The sequence below is a fragment of the Pristiophorus japonicus genome, chromosome 8 (genome assembly GCF_044704955.1).
Source record: "Pristiophorus japonicus isolate sPriJap1 chromosome 8, sPriJap1.hap1, whole genome shotgun sequence".
Lineage (NCBI taxonomy): Eukaryota > Metazoa > Chordata > Chondrichthyes > Pristiophoridae > Pristiophorus > Pristiophorus japonicus.
The window spans coordinates 134,401,197-134,421,302 of NC_091984.1; the positions used below are offsets into that span (position 1 = coordinate 134,401,197).

General features: G+C 45.0%; 1 protein-coding gene across 1 annotated transcript in view; it reads left to right on the top strand.

Annotated features, from left to right (window-relative positions):
- Nucleotides 1–20,106, top strand: part of LOC139269165 (cyclic AMP-dependent transcription factor ATF-6 alpha-like) — a 686,031-nt gene that overhangs the window by 598,799 nt on the left and 67,126 nt on the right. Inside the window, exon 7 of the mRNA XM_070888266.1 lies at nt 13,162–13,388. Coding sequence (XP_070744367.1) covers nt 13,162–13,388 — 227 coding nt within the window. The remainder of the gene's footprint in view (nt 1–13,161; nt 13,389–20,106) is intronic.

A 20,106-nucleotide genomic window follows, 5' to 3' on the forward strand; every position in this document is an offset into this window, starting at 1 on the left:
CGACTAGGCTTGAATTCAATGGAATTTAGAAGAATGAGAGGGGATCTCAGAAACATATAAAATTCTGATGGGATTGGACAGGTTAGATGCAGGAAGAATGTTCTCGATGTTGGGGAAGTCCAGAACCAGGGGTCACAGTCTTAAGGATAAGGGGTAAGACATTTAGGACCGAGATGAGGAGAAACTTCTTCACTGAGTTGTGGGCATGTGGAATTCTCTACCACAGAAAGTTGTTGGGGCCAGTTCGTTAGATACATTCAAAAGGGAGTTAGATGTGGCCCTCACGATAAAGGGATCAAAGGGGATGCAGGGAAAGCAGGAATGGGGTACTGAAGTTGCATGATCAGCCATGATCGTATTGAATGGCGGTGCGGGCTCGAAAGGCCAACTCCTGCACCTGTTTTCTATGTTTGTATAAGGTGATATACCTTTTAAATATTTAAAATCGTCGGCACTGACCTGTTTACTCTCAATCAACTAGTCACTGTTAGGAGAGGGTGTTAGGTCAAGCACAATCCACCAACATGCCGTGTAGCTTCGTTAATGAGTGCTCGCAAGCAATTTAAGTGGCAGTTATCCACTTAACGATCTTCCGGGCGGCCGTTCCTCACACAAAGTTCAACTCCTTTACCATGATGGCATCGTGGGCTAAAACGGCATTTGAGCTCAAGCCCATCTTGGCCACTTCAGAGGCTCTTCAGACAGGGCACCCAAATTGCCCCAAGTTTCTCCAAGACCGAATCTGAGAAAAATCATATGATCAGATGATGACCACATCAACTTCTGAAGCCCTTGTATTTAAATCAAGGGCAGGTGCAGATTGCTTTAATATAGTTTGGTCTTTCAAGGTTGTATCTGGTGGCGAAGAGCTGTCATCCAGATGCATGAAATACCCCTGAGTGTTTGACTCTAACATCATGCCCATTAATAATGCTAGCTTTTATTCCTGGAAAGGCTAGATGGTTCAAACGCACAGTAATTATTACATTATGTATTTTTGTGAACTTGAAGTGTCCTGAAAAAGCTTTCTACAGTAAAAATACTTTGAATTTTGAGGGTGCAAATGACACTGGTATAGTGGAACAAGAGAATGAACTAAAGCCCTTTTAAGTTTGCAATGAAAGTTAAGTACTTAAGTAATTTATAAGCATCTCTAGGTGACACTGTGACGAACGTGTGATAAATTAATCTCGAAACGGAGTATCCTCTAATTATGTAACAGCCTCAAACACAGTCCTGACTTATCCCCTTGTTTTTAATGTTTTTTAAAGTTTTTTAGCCTCTAGGACCATTTCAAGTGACCATATTCTACAGCGAATCACGACGTTCATTGTGTAATCACTTTACATGTAAATAAAACAAATTGGGGTGTGGGGGAATCAAGTAAATCATCATCATAGGCAGTCCCTTGGAATCAAGGAAGACTTGCTTCCACTCTTAACGTGTGTTCTTAGGTGGCTGAACAGTCCAATACGAGAACCACAGTCTCTGTCACAGGTGGGACAGATAGTCGTTGAGGGAAGGGGTAGGTGGGACTGGTTTGCCAAACGCTCTTGCTGCTGCCTGCACTTGTTTTCTGCATGCTCTCGGCGACGAGACTTGAGCTCAGCGCCCTCCCGGATGCACTTCCTCCATTTAGGGTGGTCTTTGACCAGGGACTCCCAGGTGTTAGTGGGGATATTGCACTTTATCAGGGAGGCTTTGAGGGTGTCCTTGTAACGTTTCCACTGCCCACCTTTGGCTCGTTTGCCATGAAGGAATTCAGAATAGAGCGGTTGCTTTGGGAGTCAAGTAAATACAAGTCCAGCAAAGTATGTCCATGAATTTGTTCAAAATGCTGCAGTACAGAGGGGTCCTTGTGCATGAAACACAAGTTAGAATGCAGGAACAGCAAGTAGTCAGGAAGACAAATTGAATGTTGCCCTTTATTGCAAGGGGGATGGAGTATACAAGCAGAGAAATTCTGCTACAACTGTTCAAGGTATTGGTGAAGCCACACCTAGAGTACTGCGTATAGTTTTGGTCTCCTTCTTTAAGGAGTGATATACTTGCATTGGAGGTTGTTGAGAGAAGGTTCACTCGGTTGATTCCTGAGATGAAGGAGTTGTCTTATGAAGAAAGGTTGGGCCTCTACTCATTGGAGTTTAGAAGAATGAGAGGTGATTTACTGAGACTTACAAGATAATGAGAGGGCTCGACAAGGTAGATGCAGAGAGGATGGTTCCACTCATGGGAGAATCTAGAACTAGGGAGCATAGTCTCAGAATAAGGGGTCGCCCATTTAAAACTGAGATGAGGAGGAATTTCTTCGTTGAAGGTTGTAAATCTGTGGAATTCTCTGTCCCAGAGAGCAGCAGAGGCTCGGTTATTGAATATATTTAAGGTGGAGATAGACAGATTTTTGAGCGATTGGGAGTGAAGGGTTATGGGGAGCGGGCATGGAAGTGGAGCTGAGCCCATGATCAGACCAGCCATGCTCTTATGAAATGGCGGAGCAGGCTCGAGGGGCCAATAGGCCTACTCCTGCTCCTATTATGTAAATGTGGCCATGCATCAGAGGAGTAAAATGATAAAATGCATGTGGAAAACACAAGTAGCAATGACTGAAGCATAACCAAAAATGGAATACTGTTTTTTAAAAAAAAATCTGCAGACTAGGATTTGGACTCCACCAGGGAAAGGAGGTGGCAGCCATCACTCGTGGAGCAGCATCAAATTTGCAGTGAGAAAATCAAGGGGATTGCAAATGAGAAGTAAAGTAGAATATTAGCAAATCCAAGTGCCTTCCTCTCTCTCCCTCTGAAAACAAAAATCCGCCTTATCCCAACTGTTAAATATTGAATAAAGAGTCTGACCAGATACTGTGAGCTCAAAGTAACGTGTGACTGCAGTCCTTCATTACCAGTCTCCAGAGTGCCTCTCCAGCCTGTGAGACCTCCTTATGTACAGGTGCTCCCAAGGGATTGTGGGATCCCTTGGGACTCCAGGGGATGAGCCCTCTGGTGGTTAAACAAGGTATTTACAGGTTTACATATATAACACCAACCACAAGCAAAAACAAAACTTTCCTATTGATCAAGAATCCCATTCCTATTGATCAAGAATCGCACCCTCCTCCCACCCCTCCTCGTCCAGTCCCTAAGCTTGAGCAGATTGACCAATTACACCCCCACCCCTAAGATGAAACTTACCACCTCATTCAATGGAAAAAAGATTGGGGACTGACCACCAGTGCATAACTGAATAAAAGCTGCTCTCCTTAACCAGTCTATCCCGAAATATGACTCGTGTCGCACATCACCATGGTTCAAATGATCAAGCAGCCATGGCGGCATTTGACATTGTGTTCTCTGGATTGCTAGTCCAGTAACATAACCATTCAGCTACCATATTCGAATTAGTTTAGGATAAATAGCTACTCAATCTTGACTGTATATAATTTACAGCAGTGCGCCCAACCTTTTGGAGCTGGGCGTGAATACACAAGTCACAGCCAGTGAGTATCTGTACGGGTTTGATAGGTTATGAACCACTCATTCACAGGAAATGCTGGCTCCGCCCCAATAAAAATCTAAACCCCCGCACACACATGTAAGATCCCGCTCCCACCCTCCTCCCGCTGAAGCTTGAAATCTTGGCGGGATTCAGCTTCAACTATGAAGTTCCGAGCCTGGAGGACTGGCAAAGGCAGTTCACTCGGAATCCAACCATCCATCATGTCCAGGAAATTCCAAGAACTGAAGCTGAGCAGAAATGGAAGTTGGCTTGGAGCACGTGCACTAAGTTGAATGGAATTGACGGGCTTTGTGGAAAGATCCAAATGCAGGATATTTAACTTCTATTGAAACTATAACTGGCAAATGGAGGTTTGTGGTGAGAAATTGATGGAGAAAGGGACTAGCAGGGCATATGGGCACGGTGGGGACAGTTACCCAAATAAGAGTTCTTGATGCAAAAGCATGTAGCATAAGAAGAAATAAAACAAGTGAGTTAGAAGCACAAATTCCATTTAAAGGGTGTCATGTATTGGGCATTACAGAGACAACCTGAGCATTCTTGGGAGCAAAATATTCCAGGCTATCGGATCTTTAGAAAGGACCTGGAAATTGGGAAAGAAGGAGTAGCAATATTGATAAAAGACGATTGACAGCAGCAGAATGAAGGAATTTCAGTTAGCACGATCAGGCAGGCGAAACACTATCGGCAGAATCATGGAATGACAAAGTATGCAAGACTCTGGTAGGAGTTGTCTGCAAACCTCTAATAGTAGTGATGTAGTGGAGGGATGTTTCAATACGGAGATCAGGGAATCTCAACAAATAAATGGAGGTTCTGGTGGGAAATTTTAATTTTCACTCTGAGAAGCCGGACAGCTCAAATAGTAAAGGCATTGGTTTCTATAATGTATTCAGGACAGTTTTCTCGAACAATATGATTTAGAACTGACAAGGGAACAGGCTGTGCAAGATTTAGTGATGTGTCATGAGCCAATTAACAATCTTAAGAGACTATGGTGGATCCATTAGTCAGGATCACGGCTTGCATATCGTCGCGGAGGATGGTGACAAACTTTTGGGGGCAGCCAAAACGGAGGAGGACGCTCCATGGTCCCTCATGGTTGACGGTGTCAAAGGGAGGAAAGACCAGCATCCCCTGCATCGAAGCACTGACCACACTCGACCAGCTCCGTTGGGCGGACCATATCGTCTGCATACCCAACACGAGACTCCCAAAGCAAGCACTCTATTTGGAACTCCTACACAGCAAGCTAGCCCCAGGTGCGCAGAGGAAATGTTTCAAGGACACCCTTAACATCCCCACCGGCACCTGGGAATCCCTGGTCCAAAGCCTAAGTGGAGGAAGAGCCTCTGGGAGGGTGTTGAGCACCTCGAGTCTCGTCGCCGAGAGCTTGCAAAAATCAAGCGCAGACAGCGGAAGGCGCATGCGGCAAACCAGACTCGCCACCCACCCTTTCCTTCAACCACTGTCTGTCCTACCTGTGACAGAGACTGCAATTCCAGTATTGGACTGTACAGTCATCTGAGAACTCACTTTTGGAGTGGAAGCAAGTCTTCCTCGATTTCGAGGGACTGTCGATGATGATGATGATGATGAATCTAAGAGTAAGGGAGCATCTTGGGAATAGTGACTAATATGATTGGATTTGATATTATGTCTGAGAGGGAGAAGGGTCAATAACACTCCAAGGTTTTAAATTTAAGTGAGGCAAACTTCAAAGCGACAAGGAATGAATTGACCGCAGTAAATTGAACTGTTAATGGTAAACTTGCAGACAAACAGTAGCAAGTATTCAAATTGGTGAAAAACATCTCCCTACTTGTGTAGTTAAGCAATCATGGTCAACAAATGAGGTAAGTGTATCAAGCTAAAAGAAAAGGCTTGCACAAGTGCAAGGAAAAGTGAAAATCTACCAGACTGGGAGAGCTGTAAAAAACAACAGAGGGATACAAAGAAAGTAATAAGAGGTACAAAAAGGAAATGAATAAAACAACTTGCAAGGGATATCAAAGCTATATATATATAAAAAATATAATATATATATATTTATATATACATATATATATTTTCACTCTTTCTCTCTTTCCTTCTCTGAACTGAATGATTGACTGGACATGTGTTGTAAATTTTCGAGTGGACTCCGTTGCACAATGAGTCTGATATACAGATGATAAAGCAAGCTCTTTGTCGTGAAGTTTGATATTTGATACTTTGCAAACTGCATCACTCGTTGCACCTGAACTTGCATAGCTATAAAGCAATATTATTTTGTCTACTGGATGACTGAATTCTAATTTTAGTCTTGTGACTTGGCAAAAATACTTCATTTTTATGTTGTACTTCATGTCTTGATCGCTGGTTTTGAGGTTTAGAGGAACAGACTGCTGTTAAATTGAACTGCTCCGAATACTGCAAAACTTTACATCAACTTAATTTATTTGTGTTTTATCGTGAACTTAACAACATAAGAATTAAGAGCAGGTGTAGGCCATTCGGCCCTTTGAGCCTGCTCCACCATTTTAATAAAATCATGGCTGATCTTTGACCTCAACTCCATTTTCCCGCCTGATTCCCCGAGAGTCCAAAAATCTATCAATCTCAGCCTTCAATATACTCAAGAATTCATCATCCACAGCCCTTTGGGGGAGAGAATTATAAAGATTCACAACCCTCTGAGTGAAGAAATTTCTCTTCCTCTCAGTCTTAAATGGCTGACCTCTTGGGCTCAAGTTTCGGCTCGAGTTGCTCCTATTTTTTTGGAGCAAATAGTTTAGAATGGAGTATCTTAGAAATTGCAATTCTCGGCCTTTAGTTTGCTCCAATTCTAGTGAGTTAGAATAATTTTGTTTTAGAACAGTTTTTTTTCAAAAGGGGATGTTACCAGCCATTTACGCCTGTTTTGCAAGTTTAGGCAGCGAAATCTTACTCCAAACTAACTTGGAATGGAGTAAGTGTAGATTTTTGTATGCTCAGAAAAACCTTGCCAACACTTTATAAATTAGGCGTAGGGAACGAGAGATGGGGGTGGGGTGGTGAGGGAAGTTTACAAGCATTAAACACTTCACTTTGACACAGAGCCACCATCAATAATAAATGATAAATAAATCAATCCAAAAAAATACAAAATAAAAAATAAAAAAACTAATTAAAAAATTTTTTTTTTTTAATTAAAAAATAAATAAAAACAATAAAAAATCAATTAATAAATAAAAAATTAAGTTTCTACTCATCTACTGCAGCACCAGGAGCCCTCCAACAGCGTGCTGGGATGGGGCCCCCCCAGGAGATGCAGGTCGGGTGGGCCCAGCCACCGACCAGGACTTCGGTCGGGGCCCGCCGCCGACCAGCACTTCGGTCGGGGCCTGCCCAGGACTTCAGGCAGGCCCCGCGGCCGACACCGAGGACTTCTGGCGGGGCTCGCCCCCAGCGAGATGCCGGGCAGGCGGGCCTCGCCACCGACAAGGAGTTCGGGCGGGGCCCGCCCCCAGCGAGATGCTGGGCGGGCCGCTGCGGAAGAGGTAAGTACTGTCAGGCCACTCGGCCCGGGATAGGGTCGTCGCCCGGAGACAGGGCGCGCTGGGAGGGCCAGGAGCTACTGCGCACACGCTCGGCCTCCACTGCACATGCGCGCAGCTGCCGGCACCTTTTGGCGCCAGGCGATAGCTCCACCCCCAGCAGCTCCTGCTGCGCCGCGCCGAACTGAAAATGACCCTACAGATATTGGAGAATCACGAGGTAAGTATTTGGCACTTTTTCAGTTCTACAACTTAGGCGGGCCTCTCCGATGTGCGCCGTTCTAGAGGGGATCCGAAACTTGAGCCCAATATCCTGAGACTATGTCCCCAAGTTTTGGACTCTCCAGCCAGGGGAAAAAAACAACCTCTCAGCATCTACCCTGTCAATCCCCCTTGGAACCTTGTATTTTTTAATGAGATCATCTCTCATTCTTCTAAACGCCAGAGAGTATAGGCCCAATCAACTCGGTCTCTCCTCAATCCTCTCATCCCAGGGATCAATCTAGTGAACCTTTGTTGTTCAGCCACTAAGACATGTATGTGTTTTCTCGGATAAGGAGTTCAAAACTGTGCACAGTACTCCAGTTGGTTTGAGTTGCTTTCGTGTTAGTACAGTTGGCAGCAAATAATTTTTTTTAAATGACTGGTTAATTTCACTTCACTGCCAAAGATGAACATACTCAAAATTATTTCTGCTTTAAATTAACTAAACAATGCCGTAAGGTAGAGGATAATCAGTTAGTTTCAAAGTACATATTATTACAGGGTTTTTTCTCTCAACTGAATCAAATATAATCCTGTTTACGAGGCTGAGATTAAGGGAAATGTATTACAGTGCTTCATCTGCCATAACCATTCCATCTTTTATTGTGGTTTTCTGATTACGTTTGGATCAAGACCTGCTGAGAAAATTGCTTCCTGTAGGCTCACCTGATCTTGTGCCAGAGATAAAGAGAGAAAAATGTCTCTGTCAGTTAAAGCATGCTGGTTAAGACTGAGCAATACACACCAGCAGGGACTGAGCAATACAGACCAGTAGAGGGTCTGAAGTTGGATCCCCAATCCATGTTGTGTCAGTGAATCTCAGCCATAGGGTTGTGACAATTCACATTGGTACCCCTGGTTTCGGGTTGTGAAGATTGGCCAGGATTCCTAACCTGATTACTATCCTGTGACTCTTGTTGGCCAGTAACACAAGATCATAAGTGGCCAATTGAAAAATAGTTTGATTCATGAGCTCTGGCAATGTCGATGAGAGCCCGTGCTATGCATGTCTGCTCAGAATTAGTTCTGAAGCTGCTTTTAGGCTGGTGTTCATTTAGTCTGGATTCAGGGAGACTGTTGAGCATGAGCCAGCCTTCTCTCTCTCAACCTACTAAATTGGGCAATTGACCAATTGACAGAATTGTAGGGCCCAAATTTCGGGCCTCGCTTAAAACGGCGTAGCCCGGACCTGGACGTCCGTTTCTCGCGCCACAAAGTACGCCTAAAAAAAACTCACCTATTCTCTGGCTCCCTGCAGGTCCAGTGGAGCTGGGCGCGGCGCAGCACAAGCTGTGGGGGGTGGAGCCAGGACCTTGCGCTGAAAACAGTGCCGGGACCTCTGCACATGCGCGCTACAGTGGGCACGCATGTGCAGTAGCTCTAGGTGCCCAAAACTGTGGGAGTGGCCCGAAGCACAGCCCTGGCCGAATGGCCTCACTGGGGCTGTGTGGATAAGGCTCACCTCCCACCCACCCGACTGGACCCGACCTCCGCTCCCCCCCCACCCCACGACCACCGCGCTCCCCCCCCCCCCCCGACCTCCGCGCGCCCCCCCGACCTCTGCGACGCCCCCCCGGGACCCGGGACCCGGGACCCAACGCCATCTACCTATAAATCCAGCCCGAAGTCTTGGGCCCGGCCGTTCAGCCTCCTTCTCTGCCTCCCCTCTCCTCTCTTTCCCTCCCCTCTCCTCCCCTTCCCTCTCCTCTCCTCCTCTCCTTCCCTCCCCTTTCCTCTCCTTCCCTCCCCTCTCCTCTCCTCTCCTTCCCTCCCCTCTCCTCTCCTCTCCTCTCCTTCCCTCCCCTCTCCTCTCCTTCCCTCCCCTCTCCTCTCCTTCCCTCTCCTCTCCTCTCCTTCCCTCCCCTCTCCTCTCCTTCCCTCCCCTCTCCTCTCCTTCCCTCCCCTCTCCTCTCCTTCCCTCCCCTCTCCTCTCCTTCCCTCCCCTCTCCTCTCCTTCCCTCCCCTCGCCTCTCCTTCCCTCCCCTCTCCTCTCCTTCCCTCCCCTCTCCTCTCCTTCCCTCCCCTCTCCTCTCCTTCCCTCTCCTCTCCTCTCCTTCCCTCCCCCCTCTCCTCTCCTTCCCTCCCCTCTCCTCTCCTTCCCTCCCCTCTCCTCTCCTTCCCTCCCCTCTCCTCTCCTTCCCTCCCCTCTCCTCTCCTTCCCTCCCCTCTCCTCTCCTTCCCTCCCCTCTCCTCTCCTTCCCTCCCCTCTCCTCTCCTTCCCTCTCCTCTCCTCTCCTTCCCTCCCCCCTCTCCTCTCCTTCCCTCCCCTCTCCTCTCCTCTCCCCTCTCCTCTCCCTCTCTCCCCTCTCCTCTCCTTCTCTCCCCTCCCCTCTCCTTCCCTCCTCTCTTCTTCCCCCCTCCTCTCTCCTTCCCTCTCTCCCTCCCTCTCTCCTCTCTCCTTCCCTCCCTCTCCCGTTCTCCTCCCTCCCCCCCTTCTCCCTCCCCCCTCTTCTCCTCCCTCCCTCCCCCCCTCTCCTCCCTCCTCCCCCCCCTCCCCCATCCCCCTCTACTCGCTGTCAGAAACACAGACACTGACAGACAGAGAGTGAGAGACACACACACAGACAGAGAGATAGAGACACTGACAGAGACACACTGGGGGGGGCCGTCCCAGCACGCTGTTGGAGGACTCCCCGGTGCTGCAGTCGGTAAGTAGAAAATGTTTTATTTATTGATTTTTAAATTTTTTATTAATTTTTTTTGGATTGATTTATTGGTTGATTTATTTATGTATTTATCATTTATTATTGATGATGGCTCTTTATTTGTAAAACTGAAGTGTTTAATGTTTGTAAACTTCCCTTTAACCCCCCCCCCCCCAATTCCCTACGCCTGATTTGTAACCTACGCCTGATTTTCTAAAGTGTAGACAAGATTTTTCTGAGCATACAAAAATCTACACTTACACCATTCTAAGTTAGTTTGGAGTATGTTTTCACTGCCTAAACTTTCAAAATGGGCTTGTGGCTGGACACGCCCCCTTTTGAAAAACAAATCTGCTCCAAACTGAAACTGTTCGAACTGACTAGAACTGGAGCAAACTAAATGCTGAGAATTGCAATTTCTAAGATACCCCATTCTAAACCAGTTGCTCCAAAAAAACAGGAGCAACTCAGGCCGAAACTTGGCCCCATAGACCCATGAGAGGCCTGTATTCTGCTCTGGGAGAAGAACTACATTGAGCTGTGCAATGACTGGATGCCTCTTTAGATACACCAGTCTCGAGGAATAAAACTTAAACAAATGTTCGTATAAAAGGCTTTATTGCATAATTAATGTAATTTTGAAAGTGAGTTGGAAAGTATAAATTTACTTGTCAAGACTCATAGGAACAAATAGACCGAAATGTTATGGGTTTGGGGAATTCGAAGAAATGGCTCTTAGCTCTCCAAGTCTTTGGGAGTTAAGGGAAAAGGAGCAGTATGGTTGCTGATTGAAAACCCCAACAGTTTTAAGAGGTTAGACATGTTGCAATCAATGCATTAATTTTTTTAAAACCCTCCTCTTCAGAAGCTTGTGCAGTTAGATTATATGGCTAAAAGACATCACAATACCCTTGTAACACTAACAATTCATGAATTATGTTGATTTGTGTTTTAGCTGTCAATTGTCAATCCAACAGATGAATTTGACTCCTAGATGCCCGTGGGGAGGAGGGGTGGTGCAGGGAGGAGACTTGAGAGTAAAGTTAAGTTGTGAGTGAATCTTCAGATCGATCAGATGCAGTCTGCTGCACCTGATTGATATGTGTGCGCACTAGGTCCGTGCAGCAGAGCTGGTCTCCAGTCGTCTTGGTTAATCCTTGCCACTGGACCAAGACCTAGCTCTGTCAAGCCCGTATGGTGGCTGGTGTGCAACGGCCATCACACGTTAAAAAAATCTACGCACAGGCATCTTCCACCCTTCAACATGTAGTTTGGGATCTGGAATATTAGGTCCTTCATTGAAACACCTGTGAACTCATCCCTTTTTGTCGTGGAAGCAAGTCATCCTCGTTTCGAGGGACTGCCTATGATGATGATGCTGCACCTGAGACCCTATTCCTTGGCTGCAAAGGCCTATGGCTACTTGAAAATGCCAACAAATCAAGAAATTCTCATGAGTTTTGAAATGGAAGGCTCACTGCCCTATTAACGTTCATTGTTGAGATCGTTTCCTTAAACATGTTACATTCCAGTACAGAAACAATTGGAATCTATCCCTTTAAGCTATGTGCCCTCACTGTGCTGGTAGTTGTTAGTTGATTGTAGAGGAATGGAAGATGAGAGGATTCTACCTTGCTGCACGTGCACTCTTCCTAATGACAAGATCAGCATTATTGGATTCCTGAGAGCAGACTCCATTCCCAAAGGTGGTAAACATAGCATTGATTGAATTGCTAAACTTGGCAACTCAGGATTTCAATTACGCTGATCACGGCTGCCCCCTAACAAGAATTTGATGGAAGAAAAAGCATGAAGGCATGGCCAAATTATCCCAGCTTGAGAACTGATGCAAATCTCTTCCATGAGAAACATCACGTCAGGAAGAAGTCTTGAACCTGCAAATTCCTGGAGCTCGAAAGTCATGAATGACTATCTTTTAAAACAAAATATATCTTCTGCAGTAGTTTAATGGTAATAATCGTAGATTGGCTACCTATTAGGCTCTCTTCGATGGGAAGTATTTATCAGTAACATAAACAATTTCTCAGGCTCTTTCCCTCCCCCCCCCCCCCCATGTCAGAGCCATTGCCTCAAGCTGGTCAAAGCCTGTGTCCACACATGTGCTGAGGGGAGGGAATTTGAATGTAGGTAAGAGTAAATTTACAGAGCAGAAAGATGACGATTATGAAACTGAGCAATGCTTTTCTTTCCTTTGAAAACCCAATGTATAATTTCCATTCTGGAACTAATGTACTGTGGATGTCTTAATGCTTGAATACTTGATTCTCTTAAATGAAAATATCCGCATTGAATAAATGCTACTGTCAGAGAAAATGTTCACCTGCTTTGCTGGGAGGTGTGACGCTCACCAACGTTTGTGACTGACGCAGAGTCAGGATTTTTGTTAAAAGTAATAGAAAACCTTAATTTTCAGCTTCATTTATCCTGTATTCTGCAACAAATTATTCAGAAATTGAAGAGTTTTTTTCAAAGGCTGGTGGGGAATAAGTATGCCCTGGTTAATTGGTTTTCCTTCAATAAATGTAGGGACTTTTCACAGTTTTGACGACTGCAATTTGCAAATAGGATAAAGCATCCTCAGTGGATAAATATATCTGACTGCATTACGCAATCTTCGAGGTCACAATAATGTGCATAAAACATTAAGCAATATACTCCGCACTTAAAGATGTGACTTTGATGTGAATAAATCTTGGGTACATTGGTTTGTAGCTCATATTTTTTGTTTTGGATTGGGAGCACAGCTTGGATATTTTGGATGCATAAACTCAGCCGTTGCCTACAATCTCAAATGCATGGACTTGAAGTGAGATATCCCTGATACTCCCTCCCTAACAGTACCTTCACCACACGGACAGCAGCGGTTCAAGAAGGCAGCTCACCACCATCTTCTCGAGGGCAATTATGGATGAGCAATAAATGCTGGCCTTGCCAGCGACGCCCATATCCCATGAACGAATAAAAAATAATATGCTTTTCAGTCAGTTAATTTTATTGGATCAGTTTGTTTTTAATAATATTGTGATGGGCTTGGGCTTTCAGTTAATTTAGAGTAACATACATACAGAATGGTCTAGATTAATTAGATGTTTTATCAAACCCCTCAATGTGCAAAGCGATGGAGTTGAAGGTACAGTTGCTGCGTCACAAAATTGTACTTGTTCAGTGATGCTTGCCTGCCTTGTTCCCTGCCTTAGGTCAACCTATTGTGGTTCCACAGCCCGCAGTGGTACAGCTTCAGCCCCAAGGTCTCATTAATTCCCATCCAGTTATAAACATCGCTAGTGGAACCAGCCACGTCGGCACAGTTCCAGTGAGAGTACTTCCACCTGCCAACAGCAGCACGATGAATGGAAAAGCTCCCATTACAAAAATGGCCATCCCAGCACTTGCATCTGCTGGAGTCAGCAACAAGAAATCAGATGTAAGTTTTTCTTTCTTTTATGCTCCTGGAAGACCTTTGTAAGATTGTTTCTTTTCTCAATGATGTACCTACCACGAGTTTCTGTAGCTGTTGTCATTTATTGATGAGGCATGTATGGCTAGAGTCTGAGACTGCAGATTACAGCACAAACAGGCCATTCGGCTCAACTGGTCTATGCTGCCATTTATGCTCCACTCGAGCCTCCTCCCACCCTACATCATCGAACCCTATCAACATAACCGTCTATTCCTGTCTCACTTCCCCTTGAATGCATCTTATACTATTCGCCTCAACTACTACTTGTTGTAGCAAGTTCCACATTCTCACCACTCTCTGGGTAAAGAATTCACTATTGGATTTATTAGCAACCATCTTGGATTTATGATCCCTAGTTCTGGTCTTCCCACAAGTGGAAATATCCTCTCTGCTGGAAGATGGAAGAGAGCCGACTACTCCAGTGGACAAGCTGTAGGCCTGTGAACCATCGCTGTAGTGTCGAGCAGTCAACTTAGATTGCCGTTTATATTTTTTATTAAGTGAGGTTTGACCTGTATGAATTTAGTGAGCTTGGAGATTTACACAGGACTGTTTTTGGCACTATTTCCTAGTTGCTGAATAAAACATGATCTGTTATGATTTCAGATTGAGACAAAGGCAAATTAGTGGAATGTTGATTTGCTCCTTGCATGTGGCTCTGTGGTGCATTAGACACCATGTGGCTTATGAAAGCATAAAACTTGGACACTGCTGGTTGTTTGTTGACTGAAATGCAAGCATTTTTTCAAGCTTATGAACTCTGTGATTTCAATCATTAATCTTTCCCACGCGATGGTAATTCACCATACTAGCCTACTGCTTCAAGGCGTCTGCTTTGAATCCCCAGTGAGACATGATGCTGCTGCCTGGAGGTTGCTGGAGTCTGGATGTTACTGTCTCTCCCTACTTACACTTGGCTAACATGTATGAAAGAGGGGTAAAAAGAGAAAACAATGAGAATCGAAAGGATTTTGAGAGGAAAGTAAGGGCAAATAGGATGGAGAAGGTTGGGGGGGTGTGAGTTAAGGAGGAGGGGTGAATGCATGAGGCAATGTGAAGGAAGTGGGGAGAGACTGGTAGGAAAGAGGGGACAAATGAAAGAGAAGGAAATGAGAGGAACAGCAATGAAAGTGAAGGACATAAATGTCATTAACCAAGGATCGCTTTTACTCATGAACTCTGCCTGACTCAAGTGATTTAATTAGCTGTGCCACACGCATCAGTTGTGACATGATGTTCGTTCCCCTGGCAATGCAATCGTGTTTACACTGCACTTTTTTTGTGTTTGTGTTCTGATTTTGAAAGTTTATTTTTTCATTTAGCAACATTAAGTATTGAGCTACTTTAATTTAAACTGATAGAAATAAGAAAAAATGATTATGCCATCTGAAATAAAAAATGCTGTCAGCTGATGCATTTCTACGACATCTATAGTGTTGATGTGAAGCGGCTTCTCTTCACAGTTAGTGTAAATGCAGCCTGAATCCCGAGTTGTAAGCCCAAGCGGCGGAGTTCGCTTTGCAGTTGGTTGACACTTTAACGCCCAATTTGCAAGACACAAGTTTAATGTTGGTATACAGTTAAAATCACTCTTCATGCTAATAAGTTTGTAGTGTAAATGAACCTTGACAGACCGAGGCTCATATTTCCAATGTCGCCCTTCATCATCTAGGAGCCTTCCACAAGGTAGATATGGATGAGGACAGGCTTTTGGCCATCTCGGTTTATCCATTCAGAAAGAATCTCCAGTCACCCCATCACCATGTGCGGCATTTTCTGAAGTGGATCCGAGTTTTTGCTTCCACTAATATACTTGGAAGTCTTGTCCTAATTTTGTCTTCCACTAGTCTGGACTTGTGCCCCCTCGTCCTCTTTGAAAATTGAGTATGGATTTACCTTTTCTATCCATCTTAAATAACTAAACAAAAGCTTGAAAAGGCAATGTTTCTGAAACCTGTTCTTATAACTCTGTTCCCTGACACTAGAAATCACTCTCCTAGCTCTCCTCTGCACTATATTCAAGCACTTCATTATGTCTCCGTATCAAAACTCAAGACATATGACCAGAGAACTACACCGTTTAAACGTGACCTATTCCAACTTGTGTTTGGCTTGGCTATATAATTCACCAGTCCGTTGGTTGGTTGAGTTCTGATGAATCGCACCTGAAACATCACCTGTTTCTTTTTCTCCCTTTTTATATTTGATTTTAAACTAGTTTATTACATAGTACATTTTATTTTACTTTGTAGAATTGGCTTTCATTCATCACTTTGGAACATGCAATAAAAGCATGCCCTAATCAATGTTGAAGCATGGCAAGTTTACATAGATTTTAACTCCACATCTCTCTCCAGTCTGCGGTCTCAGTTGTTCGACTGTGAATAATTGGACTATAATCTTTTGCTGTTATATTGCTTTGTGGTATAAAGGGCATCCATTAACTATTAAAAGGTGAATTTACATCCACGGTATGGTTTCATACAGTCCCTGTTCCATGTTGTGATATCTGAACCAGGGTTTATAAACTGAACATCTGGCTGTGAAGTAATGTTTAGCTACTGTTAGATACGGCACTCGTCATGTTAGAGTGAAGGAAAACCCCATTTAGCCTCATGAAGTTGTTTGTGAATGGAAATTGGGGGCATTGTTATCTTTCCTTGACATCTCTGATCTGATATGGAGAATAGCAGACTTTATTAAAAATGATAAATTGCAAACATATTTCTGGATCTTCGATTGCAAAACTATTGTGCTATCTCAATCATCCAAGTATGCCTATTCCAGGTATGAAAGGGTAGCGCTGTCCTTTTAAGGTTAAAGTAAATTCTCATTTGCAAATGTGGATGCAGAATTTAACGCACAAGCGAGGACTGCCGCTGAAGTAGTGCCTCTGACGAGCACTGCTGGAGATGTGGTATTGAGCAACTGGAAAGCAGTGTATATGCAATTGAAACATTGAAGGCTGCTAAAATGATTAATTTTAGGGGGAGTTGGATAGGAATTAGGTGAGGCAAATCGATTTGAGGGATAGAAGTAGGGAACTGTGTATTCTGACTTTTGAGCTCCGAGAGGACCAAACGGTTTTCTTTGGTTCTGTAGATTCTCCGCTATTCCTGTTGTGAAGTAGTTATCCCTGTTATATGGTTTCTTTCATTGCATTATTTAAACATGGAAACTTCTCTCATGCCTCCTGTGTGTTTTACGTGAAGTGGCTGTCACCTTTCTCTGGAAGATTTTAATCCCATTTGTAATCTGTATCCCATTTGCTTGGTTTAAAGTTAAACAAATATGGACAGAGGCACGATTTCAGCAACTATTCATTACAACCCTTAAGGAGCTCGTCTGAATATCCATTCAGAACACAACATTTTAAAACGTGTCGTCCTCTGTAATGGAGCATTGACCTCTACTTATTTTCCTTGCTGAACTGTCAGTTTTCGAGTACAGAACAATATTTTCAAATACTACGACTGAATGTTACGTATTGAAAACATGGCATTGAGTTCAAAAACCCATTTCAGGGCATTGAAAATGATCATCGGTAATAAACATCCTCACAGCTTCTCGGTTAGAACTTTGTAATCCAGCTATAATCATTGTTCATACTGCATTTGCTGTTGCCTGGTAGTGAAATAGGGGTTGATTTTGATGAATTTGCCGACCACTGCCGCCGACATTCCTGTGCTCGAACCGCCCAGTGCCACTTTCGACGTGGCCTGGAGCGGGCGGGAGGGGAGAGCCGCCGAGAAGTGCCCGTCGACATCAGCGGACGGCCGATGCGTGTAAGTAGACTCCCGCCCGCTGAGATGCCAGATTGGTGTGGGCGGGAGTTGGCGGCAGGACGGCTGTGGTCTGCTGCGTGGAGGCTGCTCTGTCCTTAATGGTGAGTGTCAAGATCCTGTAAAAAAGGTAAGTGTAATGTTTTTAAATTATTTCTTTACAGGTACTTACCTGGATGGGGTTCCCTGAAGGCCCTCTGATGGTTTTTTTTGTTGCTGATGATTTTTATTTTTACTTCTTCGACCCTCCGTGGGCCCAACTCCATCCTCGGCAGCACTTGGGGCGGCAAGTGTCTCTGCTGGCAAGAATGAGACTTCTCGCCTGTTGCTGCCCAGATGGGTGGCGTACATTGTTGATTTGCCACCTGCTGACCCTCGAGGGATCTCGGTGATGAAAACCCTGTCAAAAGTACCGTCTGGTATCTCAGCGGCACTTGGGCGGGCGGTGGCCTTGACCAAATTCGGCCCCATAAAGTTTCGGAACAGAGTTCAACTCAGTGATTAAAAGCATTGGAACCTGCTGTGCTGTTAATTGCTGTCTGCCAGGACTCCTTCCACTGGGGAAGAAAGTGGAGCAACTGTTTTAGTCATGTTGATTAAGGGATAAATATTGGCCAGCACACTGGAGAGAACTCCCCTGCTCTTCAAATAGTGCCATGGGGTCTTTTACATCCACCCGAGAGGGCAGACGGAGCCTCGGTTTAATGTCTTATTTGAAAGATTTCACCCCTGACAGTATGATGTTCCCTCAGAACTGCAGTGGAGCGTCAGCCTAGATTATGTTTTTTTTCAAAAATATACTTTATTCATATAAAATTTTCAGAAAACATTGGAAAATAGCTCAGTACCTTGCGGTCAGCAATTCGATACAATTTATTTGGATGCTGGCAGCAGTTCCATACAATGCACTAGCGTGCATTTCATTTCAAGGTACAGTTTAGTGCAATCCGTAAATCACCGCTACATGTAGTACTGTGCAAATAAGGGTATTACATAGAGCAGATAAGAACAGGTTTACATTAGATTCCAGGATACATTTCGATACCGATCACGAATCATGTTACATGTAGCATTATGCAGATGAAAGCAGTACACGGAACAGATGAGAATACATTTACATTTCTTTATAAGTTACTAAACAGTGCAGAGACTTTCATTATACATGGCATAACACAGGTGTTTTTCAGTAAATGGTGCTCTATGTATGCAAGCAGATTAACAAGTACAGCCCGAGGGGTGTGGGTCTGACTCCATCTCCTGGGTTTACTGTGGCGGAAGGGCCTTAAACTGTGGCTCTTCCCCATCGTGCCTTTTGCGGCGACTGCACCAACCTTTAGTGTGTCGCTCAGCACGTACTCCTGGACCTTGGATTGCGGTAGTCTGCAACACTCGGCCGTGGACATCTCCTTGCTCTGGAAGACCAGCAAGTTTCGGGAAGACCAAAGTGCGTCTTTCACCGAGTTAATGGCCCTCCAGCAGCAGATGATGTCTGTCTCGGTGTGTGTCCCTGGGAACAGTCCGCAGAGCACAGAGTCCTGTGTTACAGAGCTGCTTGGGATGAACCTCGACAGCAATCACTGCATCTCCTTCCAGACCTGCCTTGCAAAGGGGCAATCCTGAAGGCGATGGATGACTGTCTCGTCCGCACCACAGCCGACTCGGGGGCAGAGTGCTGTGTCTCTGAAGCCCCGGCTGTGCATGAAGGATCTGACGGGTAGGGCCCTTCTCACCGCCAACCAAGCTACGTCTTGATGCTTGTGTGAAAGCTCTGGCGATGAGACATTCTGCCAAACTAGTTCGATAGTCTGCTCGGGGAACCGCCCGATAGGATCCATCATCTCCTTCTTCCGTAGGGCGTCCAGGACCTTGCATGCCAACCACTGCTTTATGGCCTTGTGGTCAAAAGGTGTTTTTCTTGAAAAACTTTTCTACGAAGGACAGGTGGTGAGGCATGATCCAACTGGTTGGAGCGTTCCGCGGCAGCGTGGCCAGACCCATCCTTCGCAACACTGGGGACAGATAGAATCTCAGCACGTAGTGACACTTGGTGTTTGTGTACGAAGGGTCTATGCATAGCTTGATGCAGTCGCACACAAAAGTGTCCATCAGGATGAGGGCCATGTTCGGAACGTCCTTTCCTCCCTTGTCCAGAGATTTGTACATCGTGTCTCTGCGGACACGGTCCATTTTCGATCTCCAGATGAAATGGAAGACAGCTCGGGTGACTACCACGGCACAGGAGCAGGGTATGGGTCAGACCTGCGCCACGTACAACAACACCGAGAGCACCTTAATCCTGATGACCAGGTTCTTTTATGCAATGGAGAGGGAGCACAGCTTCCACCATCCCAGTTTATGTTTGACTTTAGCGATACGCTCCTTCCAGTTTTTGGCGCAAGCCCCGTCCACTCAGAACCGGAATAGGGCTTGAACCCATGATCCTCTGAGTGAGAGGCAAGAGTGCTACCTGCTAAGCCAAGGCTGACCCCTTTGGGTAAGTATGTTCATGTGGTGATCAGTTTTATTTCAAAATCATAAACTGCCCACCTTTTTGAGCCTATTTAAACCACTTCCCCACAGGCAACATTTGAACAGGCAGAGGTTAAAGTTCGGCTCGGCTCCATTTCCTTTTGTGGCTATAAAAGGTCAGATTAAAGGCAGCTCCTTCAAGGCAGTCCCTTTATATACCTCATATCTTTCGAGACCACGTGATTGACGAACGTTTTCCTCTGAAACAGCAATCGGGAAGGACCTGTTCATTGGTCTGCTGATGCTTTAGATTGCCAGCTTGTAAATTAGCAAAGGGTTTCTCATTACCTAAACAATCCCCTTGTGATGGTCATTATGTTGCACTGTATAATGCTCCTGCTGTTAGAAACAACATTATCATTTTACTGCAA